Source organism: Homalodisca vitripennis, chromosome 8 (assembly GCF_021130785.1).
Source record: "Homalodisca vitripennis isolate AUS2020 chromosome 8, UT_GWSS_2.1, whole genome shotgun sequence".
Taxonomy (NCBI): Eukaryota; Metazoa; Arthropoda; class Insecta; order Hemiptera; family Cicadellidae; genus Homalodisca; species Homalodisca vitripennis.
In genome coordinates this window covers 67,252,125-67,278,656 of record NC_060214.1, presented here as the reverse complement: position 1 = coordinate 67,278,656, position 26,532 = coordinate 67,252,125, and the positions used below count along the sequence as shown (strand labels likewise).

At 37.6% G+C, this 26,532-nt stretch overlaps 1 protein-coding gene across 1 annotated transcript in view; it reads right to left on the bottom strand.

Moving 5' to 3' along the window:
* Positions 1-26,532, bottom strand: part of LOC124367665 (extensin-like) — a 128,529-nt gene that overhangs the window by 82,368 nt on the left and 19,629 nt on the right. The window contains 1 exon segment of the mRNA XM_046824673.1: positions 13,702-13,728. Within this exon segment, the coding sequence (XP_046680629.1) occupies positions 13,702-13,728 (27 nt within the window).

Sequence of the window (26,532 nt, the reverse complement as noted above, 5' to 3'; positions counted from 1 at the left end):
CAGCGAAACGAAGCGGCAAACTACATCGCACGCCCTTATGGTTGGATTACCACCAACTTCGCGATGGATATCCATCACTCGTTCTAGTCGCAGCGAGAACTTCTCAGGCACTTCCCTAAACAAATTAAGAAGACTTCTCCACCACAGAAATTAAACCCGTCCTCATGCCCACCGTTAATCAACATTTAAATTCATTTTGGATCCCCCGCATTGCAAAATTACAGCAATTACAGCCTAAAACATGCCTTGTCCAGTATTACTGGATTGTAGGACAAAATACGTTTTAGTCTGTAATTGTGGTAACATACTTTCAGTGATACTCACTTAGTGATAAAATTATTGTATATACACATATAACTGCAAGACATTTGATTAGACCATTTTTATTTGAATTGTGATTTTACTATATTGAGCCTAAATACAAATTATAATAAAAACTAAAAATTACTCCAACTGTTGTGTTAGAAATCTGTAAATGAAAATAACAATTTTATGCATAGATTAGAGTAACAAATGTACATCAGCATACAAGCCAGTACCTAAAGGAACGCCCAATGACAGGAGAGTCAAGAGGGTGGGAATTTCATTGGCCCTGCAGGTGGCGATGGCAACACTGATTCCTCGGTAATTGTTGGGACAGCTGAGCGTATAAACAATAATTACCCCCACACTCGGTCGCCAAGTGTTCATTAGAGACCCTAACTTCGCTGGTTAACAGATCGTAAACTCGCTTGAGGCAGAAGGAATGTTGGTTCTTCCCGCTGTTCCTCTCCACTGAATAATGGCCTCGCTGCCGCGTCATTGTCGAGCTAACTCCACCATTCCACTGAATTTACTTCAATTTAAGGTAATAATGCTGTACCATTTGAAAATTAGACTCATCAACGGACTAGTAAAAATGTTCACTAGAAACACCACCACACTATACATATCCGTTCACAAAATTAAGACTCATACACATAAAATATGACAGTTCAAAATACACACTTGATTACCTTATTTTATTTTAAGTTGTGGTACTGATAAGAAATGCTTATATTCGACTAGAAAAATTATAAATTTCTTGTGAAAGAAAGTTAATATTTAGCTACGAATTTGAAAAATCAATCAAAATTTGCAAATATTAGATTGAAAAAACGTTATTACAGTAATCATTAATTTGCTTTTTGACTATTAGAAGTTTTATTTCCTTTACAAAATTGGAAAATAAATTTCGAACAGATCGAAAGAATACTCCATTTATTTATGTGACTTTTCAAGTAAAACCTAATAGACGATTGGTGGTGAATTAAAAAAAATGTTTTTCCTAAAACTGAATATAATTTCCAGACATTTTTCATTGCAATTTCAAAATGTGTGGAATAAATAATGTCACTATTATTGACAAATCTCTCTCCAAAACGAAGTATCTTATATTTATCTCGATAAGTAAGGCCTCTATTGTCCGACTGAGACAATGATGTACGTCCAGATACGAGTGTCTCAGTTGGCGTAAAAGAACCGCACTAGGCCTGAATGAGTCAAGGTTGATGCATAGATTGTTTGCGGTTCTGCAGGAGTTCTTCAAAAGGGTGAAGATAATTTTGGGAGTGGTTCCACACGGAAGCTACATGGAAAAGACGTGCCAATCAACCTGGGGCATTTTGGAACCCTGTCTTGGTCGAGTACTCTCGACATATATTGCCGGATTTCTTTCAAAGAACTTCTCCGATGCCGACCAAACAACGTCAAAAGGTAATCTATATAGCCTGCCATTATTCTCAAATTCATCAAAATTAACCTAGTTGTTTCTAAATAAACACAATGTACAATTAAATTGTCACAAATCCGTAACAGACGAATTTTAAAGGAGGGTTTCTTTTAAGGGGAGTAAAATCGAAAGTACCAAATAGCGGAGCCACAACACTACAATTGGGACGTTCGCATTTCACGCACGTCCGCTCCCTATAGTCGGTCCCGCGCACGTATACCACCTATAGTCGGGTCCACGCGCGTACTCCACCACAGGTGCGCGCGCACGTCCTGCGTCATTCTAAACTGCAGTAGAATTTCTAACTCGACTATATTTTAATAACGCTTTCCAGAGCGGTCTATTGTCTCCGCCGTTTAAGTAACGTTTGTTAATAAAGAAACGTTATACAGAGTACATGTTTAGAAGATAATTATCCTATTATTAGTGATGTTATAAAGAACAGCTTCTCAATCTTCCTTGGCAAGCGAATATATTTACTTCAGAGAAGAGCGCTAAGGGTCATCTATGACTTCACAGGAAGAGAGTGTTACAGAGGATATATCCGGCGAGAAGGGATCTTGACTTAGAATTCTCTATTTCGATTTACGTTTTCAATAATAAATACCCGCCCGTCATTAATTTCACCCGTATACCACAAGAAACAAAGCCGGCTGCGTAATTCCTAAACATAAATCAAAGCTACACCAAAAGTCATAACTACGTGTTGAACCAACTATTTTAATTCCACACCAGATCCCTTTAACGCCTCTACTGCCCTGATCTTCACCACCCGTAATGCAAGATCTTAACGAGAATTGCCAAATATTTGTCTTAAATACTTCGTCATGATAACCTTCGGTTCAAACTGTTAATCGGATGTATTACAGGCCTAACCGTGTATTAATTCTACACTATAGCAGGCGTACACAAACATTAATTAAAGGGCGACATTCCAGGTGGCCGCCATACTCAGCAACAATAACGGTGAAAGGTAGCGGAAAATCCTTTGATTCTGTTCCCCGCGCCACGTGGACCGACGTCTCCGAGACGGGGCGCGGCGAGCGCTTTTCACATTGATTGATCCGTGACAAATTCAGGACGCGATTTTTCGGTACATTAACCGTTTCGGCGCGATTGAATGTCGTATTGTGCTCCTTCCCCGACTCGGGAGTAGCCCCTGTCACTCGCCCGACGCTGACATATCTGCGTGGCTGTACGCACTTGTATTACCACCCCGTTATACACACCACCCCTCTCCCCATCGTTCCTGCAGTTTTACTAAACATCAAACTTTATGGAATCGTCCTCAAGTCCAGATTGGCTCCCCATAAGGTTTTATGGTCGACGTCACGACGCGCTCCATTTTGTTGCTATGACGTCACGTGAAGCACGTCGTTTCAGATCGGGGGAGAGGGAGGGGTAGCGTCACGGCGCCCCTGTTATGTCCTTTTTTACTTTTCCGATAAGACCGATCGTGAAATTCTACACAACCGAAGAAGTACAGGTTTTGAATATAGGTAATCCTGAATTACTTCAACTCTTTATAGAGTTGAGGAATAAACAATCAGCTAATATTATATACAGTACATAACCTCATTATGACGATGTAGAATAATAAGTTTAAGGAATTATATCAGTTCCACCATAATAACAGTTTCAATTAATATTAACTAAAACTAGTATATATAGAATGAGATAACTATCTCTGCCATCCGTCACATTTCGAAGGCGGACATTTAAAGCGTTAGGACAATATTGGTACGGGGCAGAGCTCCGATTGTGATAAGACCTCTTAAGATAGTCCTAGCACTTGTGGTGAAGGGGAGGGCGGGGAAGACGATGAAGGCCATAAATAATTGGCCAGCGAGTAATGAACTTGGTGATAACATCGCACGCCTTATCGGCGGCAATCACCGACGCCTTTATGTGACAAAATACGTGTGTGCTGTAGCACTCGGCGGGTCTAAACAAAACAGCGCGATGTGCACGGCAGACCGTATCCGCAGCTCGGTACGTGCATTAGGGCCTGTTACCGCCTCGCCACTATGTGCCCTTGTCAGACCAACCCCTCCCCCCGAGGTGACTGCAGGTTCCATGAATCCGAACTATTTTTTTGGAGACTGAAGTCAGACTAAAACCATCGATATACCTTCAGCACAGGATAGGAAGTATTTAAAGTGACATAGTATTAGCATGATAACTCTTATAAACCCCGCTTGGCAACTTGTTGGGAGTTGTTTGCCCAATATTAGAACTATACTGTTAGTAGGCTTTGAGTAAAAAGAACGGATCAGTTAAGATGAACAACCTTTGAAGTTCAAGACAACGAGGACTTCTCAACAGCATGTTGAGCAGAGAAAATTTCATTACAGTTAGTACATTCAAGAAAAATAGGGGATGGTGGTATTGATAGCTTCTACATAATATAGGCCATAACAAACCCAGCAAAAAGAAACTACGATAGTAATTTCGTGTTATGTCGAATATGAATCACCTGGCTAGTGCATGTTGGATTATCGAAGCATAAATAAATTCTTTCAATATTTCTCACTAAGTATTGTAATTTTAGTGTCAACGGACAACTACTCTAATGACACGCGCATCTAGAGCAGAGCGTGTTTAAATCCAAATCAAACTCTAATTGGATTACCGGTATCAATTTCACTTGGGCGTTCCGCAAGGAGCGTGAATCAGCCTCTCAGTGTTGGTTGCATTGTTCGTCACCACTGAATCATGCACTGTTATTGCCGGCAATAAAACACCATTAATCAACAAAACGTGCTCGGAGCGCACAGTCTCCTGACGTTTCGCTTCGTTATCCGCTTCGTACTTTTAGCCGTTTTACACGTCTTCAAGCCAATTAAGCGTTATCGGAGTGAGTAACGCGGTATTGTTTCAGAATCGGCCTTGGAACAGAGCAGACCTACTGCACGTAAGCCGTTTCACAAACAGTGCACAAGTCATGTTCGCGATAAAACCCGGCTGGAGGCACGATTTCTTCGCGATCCAAAGTTGTTGTTGTTGAATCCCACCGAACTCGAGGAGGCCGCACAAAGCGAACTCGGCCGACGGGAGTTCCGCGGGTAACAATAATTAGGTCGGTCTAGTGGAGATCAAGAGGTTCCCTAATTGGCTTACCGGGGCTCCGGGGGCGGGCGGGGGCGGGGGTGGCGCAGATAAGGTCGGCGGCGAAGTTAAATTGGCGTCGCGGCGCGGAGTGAAGGTAGACGCTCGCAACACAGCCACCGCCGGCGCGGGCCTCAGACACAAAGGATTCCATTTTAATAATGTTATCAGCCACCCGGAAACGGGGGTGGATTGTTCACAAGGGCGGAGGGAACAAGACATTGAAAATAACGATGAAAATCCCATTTAATGTCAACTGTCGAGCAGGCTGGCGGATTATTTCACAATCTTTTGCCATCCTTTCTCCCCTGTTTCTCGCATTCTCGATTTCTACTGCGAACACGTTATGTTTGGGTTCTGTGAAGATATCGAATCTTCAGCGACTACAAACTGTTACGTTTCCTTTACAGAACGAATATTTTAAATAATGTTCAATCTGTCCATATATTGAAATTTACCAGCCAATTGTGATCAAATTGATACTTTTGGCAAACTGATCAAATCTTTCGATTGACATTTGGGGTTTTCCAATGAACTAATCCTTTGACTTGACAAGTTACGTTACCGCAAAATCTATGATATTACTCACATACTTTTGCACAACCGTAGATCATGCATTAATCTGCATAATACTGTATAATGATTTCATTTTGATTTGATTTGTAATTTTACGGCCAAGGATACAGTTACGTGCCATAACAAGAACCCATAGTCAATTAATTCATTATAGAACTTGTATTCAATTAGAAGCGTTTCTACTTAAAAGAAAAATTACTGGCAGACTCAATAAGTTATTTCTGAATAGAAATAAAATACAGAAAAATATGCACTTTTATGGAGACAAATCTAATCAATAAAATTCCATCTGAGAGCGGCGAACCGGTAAGGAATGTGCACACACCTCGTAATCTAACATGACCGCTAAATGTGTTAACAAACGGTACTCACAAGTGTCGGGACATAACAGTTCCTCAATAACTCGGTGTGTACGACGTGCGTGAGTGCGTGCGTGCGCCGCACCGGTTACGACGCCATTCCGGAGTTACGACCGCACGTTTACGACCCGACATGCAATTCGTATTTGCCTACTCACACTTACTCCAGAATTAACCGCTCAGGCGAGATAAGCCTAGTGGAGGCCGTAAATGTCTTAATGGCGTTCTGGTGCTGTGCGGGCTGCAGCGCCAATCCTCTTGACGTATATATACGTCGATCTGTCACGAATGCGTTTTCAAAAAAAACAAAAAAAAAAAAAAAAAAAATCGTCAATGTCAAATTGAACCTACATTTACAAAACCAAATGACGCTATGGACGTAAAATATTTCTATACTTTGATAACGTACGACCAATCGCAACTTTACCATTCTAATGCGCAAACAAACGTGATCATTTCCAATTGAACCCCGTTATTTACACACACCGTATTTACCATTTATATTACAGACAGCCACTGCACGAACAGCTACATTGTGTCGGTAAACATTTAGCAAGTCCAACAATAATTATGGACTACATATGAACAAAACAACCATTGCGTGTGCAACGAGCAATTACACAATTGAATGTTTACATGGCTCGTGCATGTATTCTGAATAAACACGTTCCTCTTGAACAGGGCAGACTATGCATTGTAGTGTATTCGTGTTTGCTTAATTTATATAAACATTAAAATAATATTTATTTATAAATAAAGAGCGCGTATAGTACATACAAACAACGACTATTTGGTTATAACCGGTTATATTTTGGTTATAACGGTCGGAACCCGAATATAATTCCATGTACGTATTTTCGTAATTTTCACTAGCTACGTGTTATATAACATTTTAGTGCTACACTCGTGTCAACAGCTGTTTAACAAGTAACATTAGCTTCCTGTGGTCTAGAGCCGGCTGTGGTGAAACAACCTTGACGTGTACCCAATAAGAACAATGTCCAACCTCAAACAATGTACGCACTTATTTTTGATCGTAGAATTACAGGACGTGCCTCATTTTACAGAACAAAACTCTTTCAATTTTTCTTCTGTATATACTTTTTGACTACTTAAACAAAGTAGTAAATAAAAACAAGTTCAATGTGTGAAGGAGGGTAATAGAACATCTGACTGGAGGGCTGTCGAGGCGTTCCACAGGGTTCTGTTCTAAGCCCCCTTTCTGCAATTTTATACCTGAATAACCAATAATATCCGAGTAATAACACTCGTTTAGACGCACATTAATCATTTCCAAATTGAGACACCCTTCACAATTCTGCAACAACAAAATAAGCGCAGTCAAGTGATCGAGATTTAGATTCACGCCAAGGCCAAATCTAGGTATTCAATTGTTACCTCGAACTTCTGTGAACAATACGGAAGACTGGGGCCGAGGTAGACTCGCGAAGCAGGTATTGAGAAGCATTGCTGTTTTAAATCAAGAAGACAAATATTTAGAAGTCGTTTTTGGGCATTATGTGTAGTGAATATTTATACTAATAAGACTTTTCCCTGAAGCCCAATTGACGCACATTTTGTCAGGAACTCCCTGTTGGTGAAATCTGTCGGTTCAGAAACACCGCAAAACGAGTTGAATATATTCAAACCAACACCCGATGACAAGTGAGGAGAAACGACCGGGCGGTGTAAATCGTGCCAGCGTGTTTGAAAGGAGACTGAACACCTAAACGGCGAATAAGCTACGGGGAGAGAGAACACATGTTCCTGCTGTGGGGATGTAAACACTGGAGTCTGCCGCGCCCCCAGTCCCAAGGCGCTACCTCACTATCATCCCCCCAGATCAGACGGTTGCACCTTGCCTTGTGGGCGGGGGGGGGGTGACGGCGGACGAGAGGAGGGGAATTTGATTTAATGTGATGTAAGTCGTTGCCATAGTAACCCTCGGAGAGAATCTCAAATTACTCCGGTATCGATTGCAACTCTCAAAGAAGAAGTCGTAAGAGAGGCGGACGCTCTTCTGAAGTGCCGTTTTTTTATCCACCATCCCTGTGGGGACTTCATTCGTCGCCATCCCTAAGAAGAGCGGCGAAGGAGGTAGTTTCTGTTTAAACTTGCACGGCAAGAAGAGTTGAATGAGCTGTGGCCATTTTCAGACCATAAGAACAATAACAGATACAATCTGCTAAAGATGAAAACAGCTATCGGTCCTCGAATTGTCATGTTGCAATACTTTGACGTAAGAACAATGACCAAATATCAGTAAAATCCATTCAAAACATCAATTACCAATGAAGACTCAAACTAACTGACCTTCTCCGTAGCGTAAAGGTAAGCCTACGACTATCTAACCGAGAGGTCACGGTTCGATTCCCAGTTAGGTCAATACATATTTGTGAGTTTGGGACGTTTTCCACATAAAACGTTTCGTATAATCCGATTATTATGCCATAGACTTAAAACTAAATCATACGTCCTTATCACATCGACAGCTGGCGCGAATTCAACTGCTAACCCAGAACGTAAGTAATACAACGGGATGGTAAATGCGCGCGTATTGCGGTTAAACAGGCCGCAAAACGAGATTGCGATTAAATTACAAATGAAGCGTGACGCGCTAATGAGCTAATTGGCAATCAGTCTTGATAACGTGGTTCTATCCGCCGCTACTGATAACTCTGGTGACAGCAATTCATTTCCTTAGGGGACATTTCACGCTAAAATCGATTATATACTTCAAAAATTTATTTATTTTCGTTTGTTTACTTCCTTCCACACGTCTTCCTGAGTTTTTTCATATATCAAATGTAAGAAAAATATACTCATGCAAGTGAATTTAATTAAATAAAAACTACACGTCTGTACTCAATTTTAGAAGTTTATATGTTTGTGTTTTGAACAACGGAAACATGTTTACTCTACTTCCATATAAAATTTAGTTTAAATTAAAGAATGAATGTGTATCGTGTACGAATATAACAAGATAGTAACTATTATTTTACTGTCTAAAGTAAAAAAAGCTATTATGCAAATTAATTATTTACTATATTTCAGTTTTGATACCAAAAGTTGCAGTTAATTATCAATTCTGCAATTAGAAAAATACGACAATAATTTAATTTTAATTGTTCCCGTAAATATTTTGTACGCCCCCCACTCCACACACACGTCATTAGAGAGATAGGGTTGTAAATTTCAAGTTACGTATAACCTTTGTACTTATTCTATCACACGTGAACAAGTGGTACCTTAAATCATCAACAAACCCAAAAACAAAACCGCTATTTTAGGGGGGGGAGTTGTCCTCTTGGATAATTCTGCATTAAAACTGAAATCGTAAGATTTACACACATCCTCGCCAATACAGAGCTCAGGTAGGAGCTGCTATCCACCTCACAGAGTCCCATAGACAACGGTAACACTTGTCTGTCGGCGCCCGCTAATAGACAAGGCCTGTGGACACAATTTAATTCTACTTCAGAGTTAATGGCGGCCACTAATCAATTCCCGATGGCTGTATAATTTTACGACTTCACATTACACCTTGCCGACGCCTTCGTGAGTGATGGCGTCCACGGCCGCGCTCAAATTGTGATTAGCGTCAATAACGCGTGTTCTCCGGTGAATCGGGCGTTTAAAATGCGGAGCCATTCATTTCTTGCGTCAACGCGTCAATTTCGGGCGTCCAAAATTTCATCTCTTCGGGGCCCGGTCAGCGTCGGTCGTTTCTCACATTAGTTCCAGCAGCACAGTTTGTTTTAAAAATAATACTACTGGTGGATTGTTGATTCATTTTTTCTGAACTTTCTGTCTAACAGCCATAAGGACACTGAGACTGTGGTCAGAATTTAGATATGAGGAAGATGAACATAACATGGGATTATGGGGCAAGGGCTGTCATTGGTTGGTGGATAGGAGAAGATGACAGACAATTAAGTCAATCACAGACACTTCCTATAATTGCCTCCTCCTCTATCCCTCCACAGGCAAAGGAGAGAAGGTTTCAACAGAAGACGTCCCATCAGTAGGAAGTATAAGTTGGTAGTTTCAAACGGTATAAACCATAAAGCCCCATTTATCAAAAGATGGATCAGATTTTGACTTTCCTTGGTGACGACTCAAGATCTGTTGGAGCGATTCTTGAGAGCTGTGGGAGCTATTCTGAGAGCAGTGGGAGCGACTCTGAGAGCAGTGGGAGCTACTCTGAGAGCAGTGGGATCGACTCTGGGAGCAGTGGGAACGACTATGGTAGTAGTGGGAACGACTCTGAGAGCAGTGGGTGGCTTCATACGCTAACGTAACTGTCACGTACGCTACTACTAGGATAGTAATTCGTTTTCCCCCGCCATGACGCGCTTTCATCTGCAACACTACTCCAGTTCAAATACATTGGTTAAACAATATTAAACCAACCCAAAGTAGAATTTCAACCAAAGTTTATTAGAGACGATAGAAAATATTAGAACTTACAAACAATATTTTGTTCTTCGTCTATTTTTTCCGATATACAACTTGAAAAATATTAGATCAGCGAAAAGAGACACGTTGTAATGTAAACTTAATCACGCCACAAAGGGCGTGACACGAACAACGGCACCATCAACGTAACAGACGACCGACCACACAGTGAACACACAAATTACGTTAGCACAAAAACTGCACTGTCAGCCGATTAAAAAACTAAGTCGATGAGAGCTAAAGAGTTTATAAAACAATATCAGTGGTTAACCACATTTGCATGGAAACGAGGGTTAGTTAATATTCATAAGGCAAAAACTGGGAGAGGTGGGCGGTGGTGAGTGAGGGGGGGGGTTGGGTACGACATTAGCTTTGTTCCCTCTGTAGCGGAAAACACCAGCCTACAATGGTAGAGTTATTAGTTGTATGTAGTTGGTTAATAGCCGCATATCCACAAGTTGCACATTATGGGGACCAACTATAGAATAAACAGATAATGCTAAATTTACAATTGCTACGACACCAATTTATGGACCATGGTGTTTTTTCCTCACCGGGTAATTATAGATAGCTAAGCTTTAAACCGACTTCAAGATTCCAATAAAAAAAAAGGTCTACATTAAATATCAACGACAGAATAACGAAGGTCCCGACAGAAGTAAAAAAGGATATATGTACGCAAACTCTGGCGTTTTGATGTCATAATCATTCAATAGTTTTTCCTTGAACCAAGATGAACATATTTAACAATTTCCAAGTCTTCAGGACCTTTCTATATCAATCACACAACACGATTTCTAGAAGTACCAGTACCAGTCGAACCCTTAATAAGAGATGAGATGATGTATGTTTACCAATGCTATTTCCGTACAAGCCTAAACATGGATATTTAACAATTTCCAAGTCTTCAGGACCTCTCTGTATCAATCACACAACACGATTTCTAGAAGTACCAGTCGAACCCTTAATAAGAGATGAGATGATGTATGTTTACCAATGCTATTTCCGTACAAGCCTAAACATGGATATTTAACAATTTCCAAGTCTTCAGGACCTCTCTGTATCAATCACACAACACGATTGCTAGAAGTACCAGTCGAACCCTTAATAAGAGATGAGATGATGTATGTTTACCAATGCTATTTCCGTACAAGCCTAAACATGGATATTTAACAATTTCCAAGTCTTCAGGACCTCTCTGTATCAATCACACAACACGATTGCTAGAAGTACCAGTCGAAACCCTTAATAAGAGATGAGATGATGTATGTTTACCAATGCTATTTCCGTACAAGCCTAAACATGGATATTTAACAATTTCCAAGTCTTCAGGACCTTTCTGTATCAATCACACAACACGATTGCTAGAAGTACCAGTCGAAACCCTTAATAAGAGATGAGATGATGTATGTTTACCAATGCTATTTCCGTACAAGCCTAAACATGGCTATTTAATGACGAGTTTTATTTTATTGTTTAGTGACACCTCCGTAAATAAATAAAGCGTATACTAATCTAATTATTATTGCGTTTCGGGGAAAGATCATTTTCTAACAAATATATGGCTGCAAATTCCAAAAGTATTGCAAACTAAATAATAATTTTCCAGGTTTACACGCCATCCTGTCTAATCTTGCAGTGGTTAAACCGAACATGTAATTGTTTTGGTTTCCGCTTATGTAATTAGAAAACATCCCTATATAATACAAAACAATGTGGGGTGCTAAAATTGAGAAAATGGTGTATTCGTTTTAGTTACAGCATTAACCCACCGAGCCACGAACACACCCGCGTTTCTACCGAAAGAAATCTCATCCTTGCCCCAGCCCCGGTCGGTCGCCGCCCTTATTTCTTTGCCAACGACAGCTACAGTGCCGTTTCATTAAAACCTGCTGACGGCGGTGCGGCGGTCTCGCCGGGCAGATTAACAAAATCACCCCCGTGGAACCCCCCATAACGTACGTTGACACCTCCCCAACTTTCAGGGCGATGCAACGTAATTGACTTTCCATACTATCTACTGACGTAACGTTTTACAAGGTTAGTGTTATAATTCCAAAATTCTCGACTCTTTAAACTATCGAGTAGTAGGCTAAATAGCAAACAAACAATGCATATGTGCATAAATTGTTTAAAATAAATCATGATCAGTTTGACGTGTACAGATTTTAATCAGTTTCACAGACCGCAACAGAGCTACTAGGAAGGCACATCAATACACATCAAACCAACGTAAAACGGATGCTGATTTTGTAATAACACATATTCATATCCGTATAATATAATTAATAGCCGCATTCCGAATACAACTCTCGTAGGATCTAATTGCAATGTAGATGAGCTTTTGACATTTACGCTATTTTCCCGGAAGTCGTATGTCCGTAAAATTGCTCGACAATGTTCAATGCAGTTGACCAAATCGTGCTTCTGCTGTACACACAAAAACACACCATATACAATTAAATTATTTATACCCACATTTAACACACAAACAACCTACGACAAATTACTAGGCTACCAACCATGTCTTCGTGAAAACTTAGTTCTGGAAAATGGAACAAGTATTTATTGAGATTAGCTAAACAAAGCCGCATTTATTCACAATGCATTGGGAACACAAGACGGCAGATCAGAATTAGGTCGAGACTCCCATATTCGTGAACAATGAAGAGGATTCCAGTTTCCGTGACAGAGCAAGAAACGGGAAACTAAGGAAAGCAATCTCGTCAACGCCGCTGCTGCGACTCCTTTTTTGATACTACAGTATCTTGTGTTTACGAGCTCAACCTTTGTCGAACAACAACGCTCGTTTATTGGATCGTTCTCGTATACACGCTTTTCGAAACGATCCATCGTTTGTCCCCACCATCGGTTTTATCATTCAACATATCGGCGCATTCAACATATCGATATAACCGACACTCGAGTGATGGTGTGCTGATCAAGTCTAATTTTTTTTGTGGTAAATTATATTTCTAACATAAGTGACAACACCAACAAGAATTAAGCGGACAAACTTGACCGATAAATTGTTATTTAATAGGCGTAAAAAATTATATTCTCATTGGTAGTTTTATAATTACTTCAAATAAGAAATAGATTCTAGGTATAAGAGAAATATACGAGCTGATTTTACAAAATTTAGGAGAAATGGTTTTTATTAAAAAAAAAAAAAAACTATAAAATTGTCAAATACTAAAATAATTAAGAATTTAAAATTAAATATATATTTCTTAATATGATAATAAGTGAATAAGATTAATTATATTTTACTTTATTCACAAATAAATATTATACCAATTGTTACGAGACAAATAATATGATGATGTAAAAAAACAAATGTTATGCTGATTTTGCAACCAGTATACGCGTCCAATCAACCAACAAGGCGAAATTACTATATTTACTGTGTGTAAGTTGATAAATATAATAACAATTACACACACTTACCTTATCGTCATCTCCTTCACTATCACACTGCAACAAAAACAGATAACATTAATTAGCGAATTGGATAAACAAAAACGTGACTGATCGAGTATATCTTAATTACACCTTTGATAAATAAATGATTATGTTACACATTTTTAACTGGTAGGTTACCAATCTATTCTCGTTAACAGTAACTACTGGATTTATAAGATTAGATTTCGAGTTTTAATAAATATAATTTATTTCCATGTATACTTCACGAGTACTGGTTGTTGTAATACTGCAATGTACAATATTCTCAGTATTGGCTGCCATCTTGATTACAGCCCCGCATTAACAATGTTCAGCTTCCAATACTTCTACACCCTTTTTTTTTTTTTTTTTTACAATGATGTTTCATTTTAAATACATTTAACGTACACAAAGGGATTTTACTTTTCTTTTTAAATGTTTTACGTTTTGAATATAGAAAACATTGTGTAAAGAATTCAAAATATACTAAATAACCAATAAATTGTTTTTCAATTGGATTCTAAGCTAAACTTCACAGGAAATAACATTACACCGTAACATAATAAATTATTGTACTCTTAATTCGACTACTGGACGTTTCGGTTGAACATGAATACTTAAATGCGTCGGATACACAGTTTTTATTAAAAAAAACCCTTCTGGGGGTTTTCATATTTTACAAAGTATTAAAAAAAAAAACAAAACTAATGACAAATAAGGACGCTTATTTAGCCACTTCGTGTGTCACCTATAGGAACGTTTTACAGACTCTGGATGGGAACACAGTGATAATGTGAGAAAAATAGAATTTTTAAAACAACAAAGTTGGAAAAGATTAATTTGTAAATAAAAAATTGGAAATATTACTTTATACATGATATCTGTAAAAAGAGAATTGAAAATGAAATTACAAATCGAGCTAAAAAAACCCCGAACGTAAGGTTTTCTTGGGGGACTCCAAACGAAAATATACCAACAGGCAACCCACAGAACGAGGGGTCTAGAAAAGTCACTGACAGAATGTAACAATGGAATTTAGTGAAACATATCTACTGTATTTATGACACTTACAAACATTTGTTTTTACGTAACTGCTTTGTTACAGTATTTAACTTAGATTCACTGTTACAAGGTACACTCTGCTGTTGCAAATTAGAAACACCGTATTCTAATGTGAGTAAAATACTCGTAATGCAAGAACTGGAACTGTGAGATATCGACTATATTGTGGGCACACCTTTAAGTGTGTTTGAGTTTGAATGTACCGTACACAACACAACAGTATACAATCGAAATTTGGTAATACAATGGCGGACTGTAGTTGAAGAACAGATAAACATTAAATACATTGAGACTTTTGTTACAGTCATGATCATTCTGTAGACATGCTGTATATACGACGATAAAGCTTATTTAAAAATGGCATTTGAAATTGTTTCGGTGTTAAATAAATTTTAATCGTTTCGAATACACAATTAGCACACTATTAAGACGAACAAATAAATAGAAAATGTATTGACATGAAAACATTTTGTACATTTGCGACAGGTAGGTTTCTAACCATTTACGAGTATATATTAATTTAGGAAAACCACGTACACATTTCTGAGGGAATACGGTATATCCAAAGATTTGTCACCGGTATCCGGGGAACTGATAAAGTCAATCCTGACATTACGAGTTCATTAACTTTTCTGGAATACGACATCTAACCTCAATATAATATTAATTGTTCGCACCGACTATTAAACTATATGACATGTTCAAGTGGTTTGATTAGCAATTATTTAAGCTCTTATTTCTCCAAAGAACACGGATAATTCCAATGATTTGCGTATATATGCAGCCACTACAGCGCTGGTGATATGACTATAATGGCCTGATCATAAAAGTGCAGTAAACCTTGATTTGCTACGGGAGAGTATGACCTTGGCCGGTGAGCACGGAACACACAAGTGGCTGACTACATGTGAGCCAGAGTCGCAGCCACTACAGCGGTGGCGATATGACTATAATGGCCTGATCATAAAAGTGCAGTAAACCTTGATTTGCTACGGGAGAGTATGACCTTGGCCGGTGAGCACGGAACACACAAGTGGCTGACTACATGTGAGCCAGAGTCGCAGCCACTACAGCGGTGGCGATATGACTATAATGGCCTGATCATAAAAGTGCAGTAAACCTTGATTTGCTTTGCTACGGGAGAGTATGACCTTGGCCGGTGAGCACGGAACACACAAGTGGCTGACTACATGTGAGCCAGAGTCGCAGCCACTACAGCGGTGGCGATATGACTATAATGGCCTGATCATAAAAGTGCAGTAAACCTTGATTTGCTACGGGAGAGTATGACCTTGGCCGCTGAGCACGGAACACACAAGTGGCTGACTACATGTGAGCCAGAGCCGCAGCCACTACAGCGGTGGCGATATGACTATAATGGCCTGATCATAAAAGTGCAGTAAACCTTGATTTGCTACGGGAGAGTATGACCTTGGCCGCTGAGCACGGAACACACAAGTGGCTGACTACATGTGAGCCAGAGCCGCAGCCACTACAGCGGTGGCGATATGACTATAATGGCCTGATCATAAAAGTGCAGTAAACCTTGATTTGCTAAGGGCCGCGGAGAATAAAAGCTCTTGTTCCCCGGCTCACTGCAATATAAACACGCGATTAGGCACGTCTGTACTCAGCTGGGGCATTTACGGCTTTGTTTATTGCAGCTACCCCCTCCCCTTCCCCATTCCCCTTCCGCTGCCATCTCGCGGCTAGTATTATGTCTTGTTGTCCGGTTGCGTCAGGTCATCTGGCAAATTGATGGTGAGTGGGGCAAATTGTTAACTTTGGCAAAAAAAGATTTTTAAATATTCACAAATACCATTGTTAACCCGATAGCCAAAGCTAATGTATTCAAAGATTTTACCTTGAATATAAGGATAGAGGGGAAGCTTTGCACCTGAAGTTTTGATTCAGAATATATTAACTCGTTCCAAACAGAATTTGAGTCTCATGAATTTTTATTTTTTTTATTAGCATTATCAAAACATAATAATATCTTTATTTAACCGATTTGAAGCATATACTGTTACAATTAGTATTCCAGTTGATAAGTAAAATTTGAGTAACCTAAATATACTTTCAATAAGAATATATTTAAAAAGTTATTTACTGTAAATATTCAAGCTATGTACAATTGATCTTGCAATAATAATAAAATAGTATACCTCGGTAGTGGCAGTTTAAATTTCTTCACATTAGTTGCCACTTTCGACCAGTCTGCGTTTCTTACGTAAATAAAAACCCTTGAAACCTACATCCTTAAAATTTTTACATTGCTTTGTTGTATAGTTTTATGAAAAAAAGCTGCAAATGATATTAAATATAAATTCTAAAAAAAACTTTAGACAAACAAGCACAAAACAAAAACATATAAAATGTAATGTATCCAAATACGAATAATAAAATAAAAACAGTTTTCATTAACTTCATTATTTTGTTTTAAGTTTGTTTTTGACGATGGAAGGGTTGGAAACAGGATTTTTCCGGACATTTGCAATCGTTTAGTGATAAAAAAAACCAGTCGTAGGAGGATTGGTCGGTGAATACAGAGCTATTGTGACCTTTTCTGTATTTCAGTTTTAATAATTAGTGTTGTGTTTCATTTTTATTAAGTGCAGAGTTTTTTTTCTGCTTATAGTTTACTGAAGTTGACACACAACATGGTGGTTCTGATTCCTGACTTATGCGTGTCACAACGCTCTGGTATAATGTTTTTTTTATTTAATCTAGTTTGTAATTATGTGTAAGGTTAGTTATTTACCTGAAGAAGAGATCAGATTGCTGATCTCGAAACGCAGTGTTACTAATTTTGTTTCATCACTGAATGATGGCAAATGTCCGGAAATCCTGTTTCCTTCAAGTTTATTATATTTAAAACATTAACCTTTCTTTTATATAACTGAAAAATATTTGGGAAACTTGAGGCTTCTTAAAAGTGTAGGCACTACTTTTACCAAGTGAAGGTTCAACTGATGCCTAATTGCAATAAATAATGATTAAGTACATCTTTCAGAGAGATTGATATATGATACATTTTAACGCAAACAACTACTCAAATCTCATCCTATTACTTTGTTTCTGAAATAACAACTGTGCCATGACAGTGCACTGACAACTATATATAATGTAACGGAACTTAAAAGGTTCGAAACAACAGAGAGAGCTACGACAAACAAGTGGCCGACAGAAATAGAGAACTTGCGTGCGGCCAGACTGGCGAGGGGGAGGGGGGTGAATAACTTGTCAAATATGCAAGCTTGGGCGTGCCAACAGCTCTGCAATATTAATACAGCACTCGTACCGCCCTGGCCGCTTGCGTGCAATTTACATTTCTACATTTCACATTCCATACCACTGCGTGACATTACTCGTGGGATAAGACGGTCAAGTCCAAATAATAAATTGTCGTCGTAGTTGTTAATGAACTTATCTCCAGCGGGTGAAATTTTAAATTAAAATAACATACAGCTATCCAAATGAAATTGTCTGGACCTAAATTAAGAACATTGTTACAGACACGATATTTGAATATTTCAATTCAACTTATAGCATAATTTGTATATAAATATACTACTGTAATGCATAATTTCGTATAAATTAACAAATTAACATTTTACATGAGGAAACTTCGGATATATTAACCTTTTTTCCAGTTACCGTTCGGTAATCAGAAGAGGACAGTGATAATGTATGTTGTATGCCTTGATTACACGTAAATTATTGACAAAAACCATGTGTATTTTTTAATCGTATTAACTACTGCTTCTTGTTTGTTTAGAACACGTTTAATCGTTTCCACATTATAACACATATTGTCCAATTTTGCAATATAAAAATGGATAGATAAAACATTTATTTAGTGCAAAATACATATTTTGATTAATTGTAAAGAACTAGAAAATTATAAAGCATTATAAAGAGAATGAGGCTATCCCTTCAAAAAACATTAAATATATGTAATTTTAGCCTGATGTCAATATAGAGTACTGAGAGTACCTAAACTCAATACATCTTCCGCCAGCAAAAAAAAAACTATAAGGATCATTTTCAAATTAAGTCGTGCGCAGTCCTGTAAAAATGTTATTTCGCCAAAACAATATTCTGACCTTCCCGTCTATTTACATTTTTCAATATCTTTTCTTTTACAAAACGTACCCTACAAAATGTCACTGTCACCAACAATGTTTATCATAATTACTATTTAAGAATTAGAAATGACCTTATCTTACCTCACCACAAAATAAGACTATTTGAAAACCAGAGCTTTTATGCCTGCATTCGTATTTTTAACTCTTTGCTACTTTACTTGAAAAGTGTTGCTGATGACAGGGAATTCCTGAATAAACTTAAAAAGTTCTTTATTCTAAAAGAATACTAAAGTGTTCAAGAATACCTACAAGAGAAAAAAATGAAGACCTCCATAATCAGTTTACCTTATTGTAGGTTTCATGGGTAACTCTGTATTGATTTATTACTTTTATATGCCACATCGTATAGGTATACATGTATTTTGATGATTGTCCCATGCATTTCATGTTTTTTGACAATAAATGAATTGAGTTGAGTCGAAATGAGAATTGAATTTATATGCCTATTTCAAATCTCATCAACAGCGCCAATTTTCTGTCTCATTAAATTTATAGTTTCGACATTAAATACAAACTATGAGATGCCTAGAGACGGACTGGTGCGCAAAAAGATTTACCACTTCTCTGGTACCTAAACGGGCTGTTAAAAAAAGAAATTGTTACACAACCGACCGACACGCTTGACATTTATTTCCGTCTCAATTAATTTCGGCCGCTGAAACTCCCTGCGCCGAGCAGTGCAACGATTCTTGCGAGAGCTCTGCGGAGATAAAAAGAGCCATTATATGGATTCCCGCCAAGAAATGTCGTCGGAAGAAGAGGAGGCTTGTCGTTCATCAAATGAAAGGGTCTTAAAACGCGCCATGATTGGGTGTAATAACGGCGACATCCCTGCCCGACCGATCGCCCGCTCGCCCATTGTTGTCGCTTCCACAGCTTCTTCTGCTGTCGCACAATTATCCCGATTATTGTTTGGCGGATAGTTACTCTGTTAAGGACCCAGAAAAAGTCCGCAGTTCTTTACGATCGCGAGTGTGTTAAAGTGGAAATGCCTCGCGCCAACGACGCTTAAATCGGTTTACAGCTCGGCTTTTTACGGCCGTGTCACTCGCGTGAGCGTGTTCAATTAAAACTTTTTTTAAATTTACAGTGTTTCGAGTACTAAATTCTTCAATAATACAGTGGTCAAACTATAGCTATTTATAACGTACATAACGGCCTTCAGCAAAACTAAGTGTTCTATTTTAATGCTGTAAAACGATCACTACGTAAAGAAACGTTTCTAAAATAAATCAGAAACACCACGTGTCAGTTTTACAACACTGTGTACCAAGGGATCCTGAAAATTACACAATGTAAAATTCTCCAATTGTGCATTGTCGAGGAGCTACTAATCATTCTCCCGATGTAAGTAACCTTAACGAGTAAATATGTTTGCTAAGATTTTGCTAGTTAAAAAAATACAAGAACACCAATAAACTGTCCATATTTTCTTTAACATTTGAAATCCTTTACCGATAATTCGATCCCGATTCCCTTGGATTTTGTTCTGTTAATTCCTTTTTTAATAGACTTCGGTTTATCGAGTTGCCCTCTAATACGTCTTTTACTCTGCGGAAAAAAGAAATTTCAGAAGACAAATTTACAACTTAGCACCTTTTCGTGCACCATCTCTTGTAGGATACACCAATACTGGAATAATCAAATTTGAAGGAACCACGGAATCGGTACATTACAGTTATGCAGGATGTTTGGCCGATCAAACAATAAATCACAACCCAATCAACCCACGCCCCAGTCAGCAACGCGCCAATTATCGACTCATTAAAGCGCGGGCGTAATTCAATAACCGACCGCCAGAGCGCTGCTGCCGGCTGATCACGTGATGGCCGACTCTGTTCGACGGGAAAATTAAACTCATCCCCCCGCTAATCGTTTCTTCCCGTGAATTAACCCCGGCCTGGGATTATCTCGCCCCTACTTTAAATTGACGAATAAGAAATTTCGGCATTAGTTAGACACGTAAATGGGGAGGTATTTAAAAAGAAAGTTCCCCCAGAAGATTTAAAGACTATCTGGAGAAAACGGCTAAGACACGCTGCGAGGGAAAAAGCGACTGGAGAATTTTGATTGCACTGGGCTACTGAATTCCTCATTAATATTGCAAAGACTTTAAAAAAAATAGATCTTTAAAGTCTTCCGTTTTGTTTATCCAAAGGTACCAAAATTATCTTGCTGCAATAAAGGAAACATAATGTTTAGATAGAAAAGGCCCAGAGACTTGAAAGTTGTTTTATAGGTTTCTTTTGATCCAAGAAATAACTGCACGATATTTATTTTGGGGTTAAAGGGTCTGTCTGTCTATCCGTGTATGTGACAATTCTTTCCTTACGTTTTGCCGGGCCCTACGATACTTCTTTGTATTGGTTTATTTATTCAGAACGAACATTACGTAAATTGTAATACCATTTTTACTTGAATATTAATTATTCGGGAACTGCTTGTGCTTAAATTTCAATCGGTGTAGTGATGTTGGTATTTATGTAATTCTGTAAACAAAGTGCTACTACTAATTTGTGCATTTTTACATGACTAACAATGAGGTATATTTATCCATCTAATATTTGCATCACCAATATGGTCCATCGAAGACGAAGGTATTTATCTACCTGTGTCGTACCATCTCATGATTAATTTTGTCTCATTAAATTAATCACAAAAACGAAAATATTTCAAGCGACATATTTTTAGAAATATAAACATCACTTCGTTCATAACGTTTCAAAGAAACATTTACTTTGTTTTACCGGATTATTTGGTTTTACACACCAACAAGAAAAGTTGCACCGTTACATTACCATTTCACGTTTAATAAAATTTAACACGATTACGATAAAATCACTCGTGCAGGTATTCAATAATTTCCGTTCATTATGGACAATCAAATGTAGCGGAATAATTGTACACCTGTCAGGCACTTAGAATAAACCATTTGCCACTGTAGAGTTTGTGTCACGCGGTCGACACAGCCTGCGGAGCTCGTGTACCGTACGTAGTTATATAGTGTAAATCACCGAGGTGGTGGAGTGCCGGCGGGAGGGGGGGGGAGGAGTGAGATGTGGGGAACTTGCAACATAAACATGTAACACGATTACCTTCCCCAAGTCTAAACCGGTTACAACTTAACTTGTCTACGTTATTGTTCGAAAACTTGCTTGATTGAATTTTACTCGGAGTTGAAGATACAACTTAACTTGTTGACTACTTCCACACTTCCGGCGTAATTCAATTTCAAATTGGATAATTTTATACGCATCAAATTACAATCTTACAAATTACCCTACATTTCATGAATAAACTTAAGTTATATTTCACCGATCGCAATGAAAAACTGTTAAAATCCATCTTTAAATGGACATTTTCTTAAAGTTTCAACTGTTACAAAGATATTAAAATTCCAAAGAAACAAGTCGAATTATATAACAGAACTTTCGTAATAATCGTAATTTGTACCTAATACAAAACATCTAATTTATTGTTTAGAAACACCTTGTATTTTATTGTACAAAATTCGAACTCCAAAATCACGTGGGGAAATATGAGTTGCAGTTATAGATCTAAATAAAAAACAACAAATTTGTTTAATTATTCAAGCCGATATTACAATTTGAACCTTATTGCCAGTTTCTTGTACATTTTCCTGTTCTCAAGACAAAAACTTACAGTTTTTTCATAAATTATTTTACTTTTTATACAGTAAAATAATTTTATTTACGAAGAATAAGGACTTACTTGTATTTACTAAGAACCAGCGGGTCTTCTTAAAATCATAAATGTGTTTGTCCTTCTGTCCGTCCGTATACCTGTATGTGCGCTTCCTCTTGATAGAAAGGTCCAAGATACTTGAAACTTCTGTTTCTCTTGGTCTAAGGAATAAGTCTATTGATTTCGGGACGAACAGATCAAAATTAATGGTCAAAATAAAATTTTATCATTTTTATATTGGTTTTATGTGAAACCATGATGAGAACGAGAAAAATCGCAGAAATAAACCAATTTGTAAAACCAGCTACCTCTCCAATCGTAACATTACATTATGTGACATAACGTGTAATGAAGTTGGTTGCCTTGTTGGATTGGTTGGTACAATTTTCGTTCAGGTTATTTTGTCTTAATCAACTCTGTATCTTGATAATATAAGTTTTAACTAATACTGGCATATTATTATTAACAACGATTTACTTGACTGGAATGAAAAAGTGCTGTATGTATTGTACAACAAAACAAGATATCCCTATGTTTTAATATTTGTTCTAAATGTCTCGTTCAAATGCAGTCGCATAACAATTTCCACAGCAAAGCGAAAGCAAGCTGTAGCCGTCGACTTTGTGTGGCCTACTGTCACATTATCATACGACAGTATTCGCCTTTATGGAATCAGTAATCAAACATAACAGTTATACAGTAACGGGTGAACGACAGAAAAATCATAAAACATGACAAACCGAAAATATCAATATACACTACACAAGTACATAAACAGACGGCAACTGTTCACGAAAAGATAACGCCACACTATATTTATAAAGTATTAAGCTGGCTTTATGTAACATAACGTTATGTTTTAATACCAAGTTATTAAATATTTTCCATTAATCATATATCCTAAGCCACCTCATATTGTGTCATGAGTGTATATATATATATATATATATATATATATATATATATATATCATATTATAAAAACAATACAAGAATAAAACCCATAGGAAGTACTGCAAGGATTAACCAAATTATGCCACCTCTTTCGATGTACTTTGCTCTTACTGCTTATACTTCTGCAGAACCATGAACAAGTATGGAAGTACATTCAATCTTATAAGAAAATACTACTTACAATCTAATAATACAAATAGAAAAAAAGGAACTGATCATAACTGACGAAATATAATACGCAGTTCAATTACACACACTTCCTGCTTTGCTAAACCTGTGTCAAGTTTTGTACAGATTGTTTTCCTAGGTATTTTTTAAACGGTTTATTAACGAACAAAAAATAAGTCCAAACTATATATAGCTAAACTATTCTGCCCGCCGACGAAGTAAGGTGAACCTCGCCTGCGCCAACTCAGCTAATATGTTACCAAGTACTGAACTCTGGTAACTGGAGTTGCCATAACTCCAACACCACACACACACACCACAAAAGCTCGAGATAACTTTTCTTCACGTTACTTGCGTTTACACATGGTGGCGTGACGTCACCGCGCATGCCGTCACTAGACACGCTAAGGTAAACCTCTCCTGCGCCAACTCAGCTAATATGTTAACAAGTACTGAACTCGGGGAACTGGAGTTGCCATAACTCCAAACACACACACACATACACACGCGCACGCACGCACCCCGCACGCACGCGCACACACACACACACACACACACACACACACACACACACACACACACACACACACACACACACACACACACACACACACACACAAAAGCTCGAGATAACTTTTCATCAAGTTACTTGCGTCTATACATAGTGGCGTGACGTCGTGACGTCACCGCACCTGCCGCAATTTTTATTACTTGACTAGAATAGATAATATTGTTGAACTTGCCAGACAAACATGACTTGTAACTGGCAAAACAAGTAAACAATACGATAAACTGTTTTCTTTTCACGATTCTCAACAGACATCTGAGGCTAATCTGAGGCTAAAAGGAATTAGTGTGCTCATTATAGGCTATCATAGGTCCTGCGTACTTTAAATTTAACATTTATAATAACGAATTTAGTATAAATAATCTGTGTAATGTATGTAAAAGAATAAATATGACAATATAAAACTAAAATGTTTGTGCACCATAATACTGATACTTATGTTTTGTAAGATTAACAAAGAACTTAAATCCAATCTACTATATCTTATAAAAATTGCATTTTTTTATTACACGAACTCTTTTTATTACACGAACTCTTTTCTATAGCTAATCGATTACACTATATGACTCATGTTTCCCACCATTAAATTGAGAGGAAGTTACACGTTACACGTAACACCGCTCCCCCTTTACGTGCTTAACACTACCACTTTTAGCCATAAACTGCATTAAACCGCCAAGCCATTGGCTGAAAGAACGTTGCGTCGATGTACCAGTAATACACATACGTTATACACTATAATATTGGTGTCTTCTTTTTCGACATTATATGGGTTGAAAGTAGATATGGATTAAAATTTATTTCTAAACCGTTAACTTTTTAACATTAAATATATTACAAGAGAGAATATTTTGAAAATTTACAACAAAAATATGGTATTTTACGAAACTGATAACACATTATTAAATTGTCACCATAAAGCACTTCTATAAGTACAAAATACACTATTTTAAAAAGAATATTGATTTAATGCAATTAATTTATTTATAAACTGACAAGAGATAATTAAGTAGTAAGTGAAAATATACAGATGCCTTGGCGGTGACTACTTCCCATACTCGGGCCTATACACGATATAGGCCATTGACAGTAAAAGGGTTAGGTAACGATTATAAAATCTTTATATATTCATTAAACTAGTTGAAAACTGTATTAATATCACCATTCCCCCTTTTCATGAAAAGAGTTCATAATTATTAAATAGCTGCCTGCATTAATTATGGGGCCAATTCATTTATTAACAAAGTTGATTCGGATATTAGACGCAATGGATACCCTCAATCAGCAGATGCAAACGAAACAAGAATCATTCCCAAATCAGTAAATAAGAGTTTAGAGAAAAAATCCGTTTATTTTAATCCATAATGTGCCGGAATTATCGGAGAAAGTTAGAAGAGTAGGCACCAAACGCAACATTAGAAACCCGTATAAAACACACACTCTTGGACAAAGTCTTATAGAAACAAAACCAAAAATGGCCCATAGGTTAAAGATGTGTTTAGAGTATACAATGTAACAGAGAATAATACATAGGCGAGACATAATACCATTAAACGTTAGGATAACAGAATCCAAATAAAACGTGAGAAAGAAAAAGTAAAAAGTTGCTCATCATTGTTGGCTTAACGACCATCGTATGAATTGGGATAAAGTTAATACAATACTTTAGGAATCTCATTCATCTAAAAGGAAGCTGATTAATGCTTCATTAATTAATTATCAGACCAACCGGTCAGTCAACCATCAGTCGAAATCATGATGCTTTGGTTGCGAATTCTAAACATTAACTAACAAGAAAACCAAAAGTATCAACCCAATTAAGAGATTTGTAATAAACCAATGCGGAGTTACAGTGTGGTTTAAGGAAATTCATATACAATTAACTAATAATAAAAAAGGCCCACTACAGTTTCCTTATCTTGTTTCTACCGTGCCGAATGCCGTCTAAAAGTTTCCTCTGACCAGTTCTCTGTGGTTGGTTGGTTGGTTAGTGTACACGTACTGTACCGGTATAATTAGTTCACTGTTAATAATTAGGGTTTCGCTTTTATCAATTCTTTTTTTTTAATGGGTGCACGGATTTATTTCTGACTTATGCGTATCATAACGCTCTGGTAGGCAATAATTACGTTGACTATTCACCTGACGAAGACATCAGATTGCATGTCTCGAAAGTATTGTTACTGATGTTTTGTATCACTGAACGATGGCAAATATCCCAGAAAATCCTATT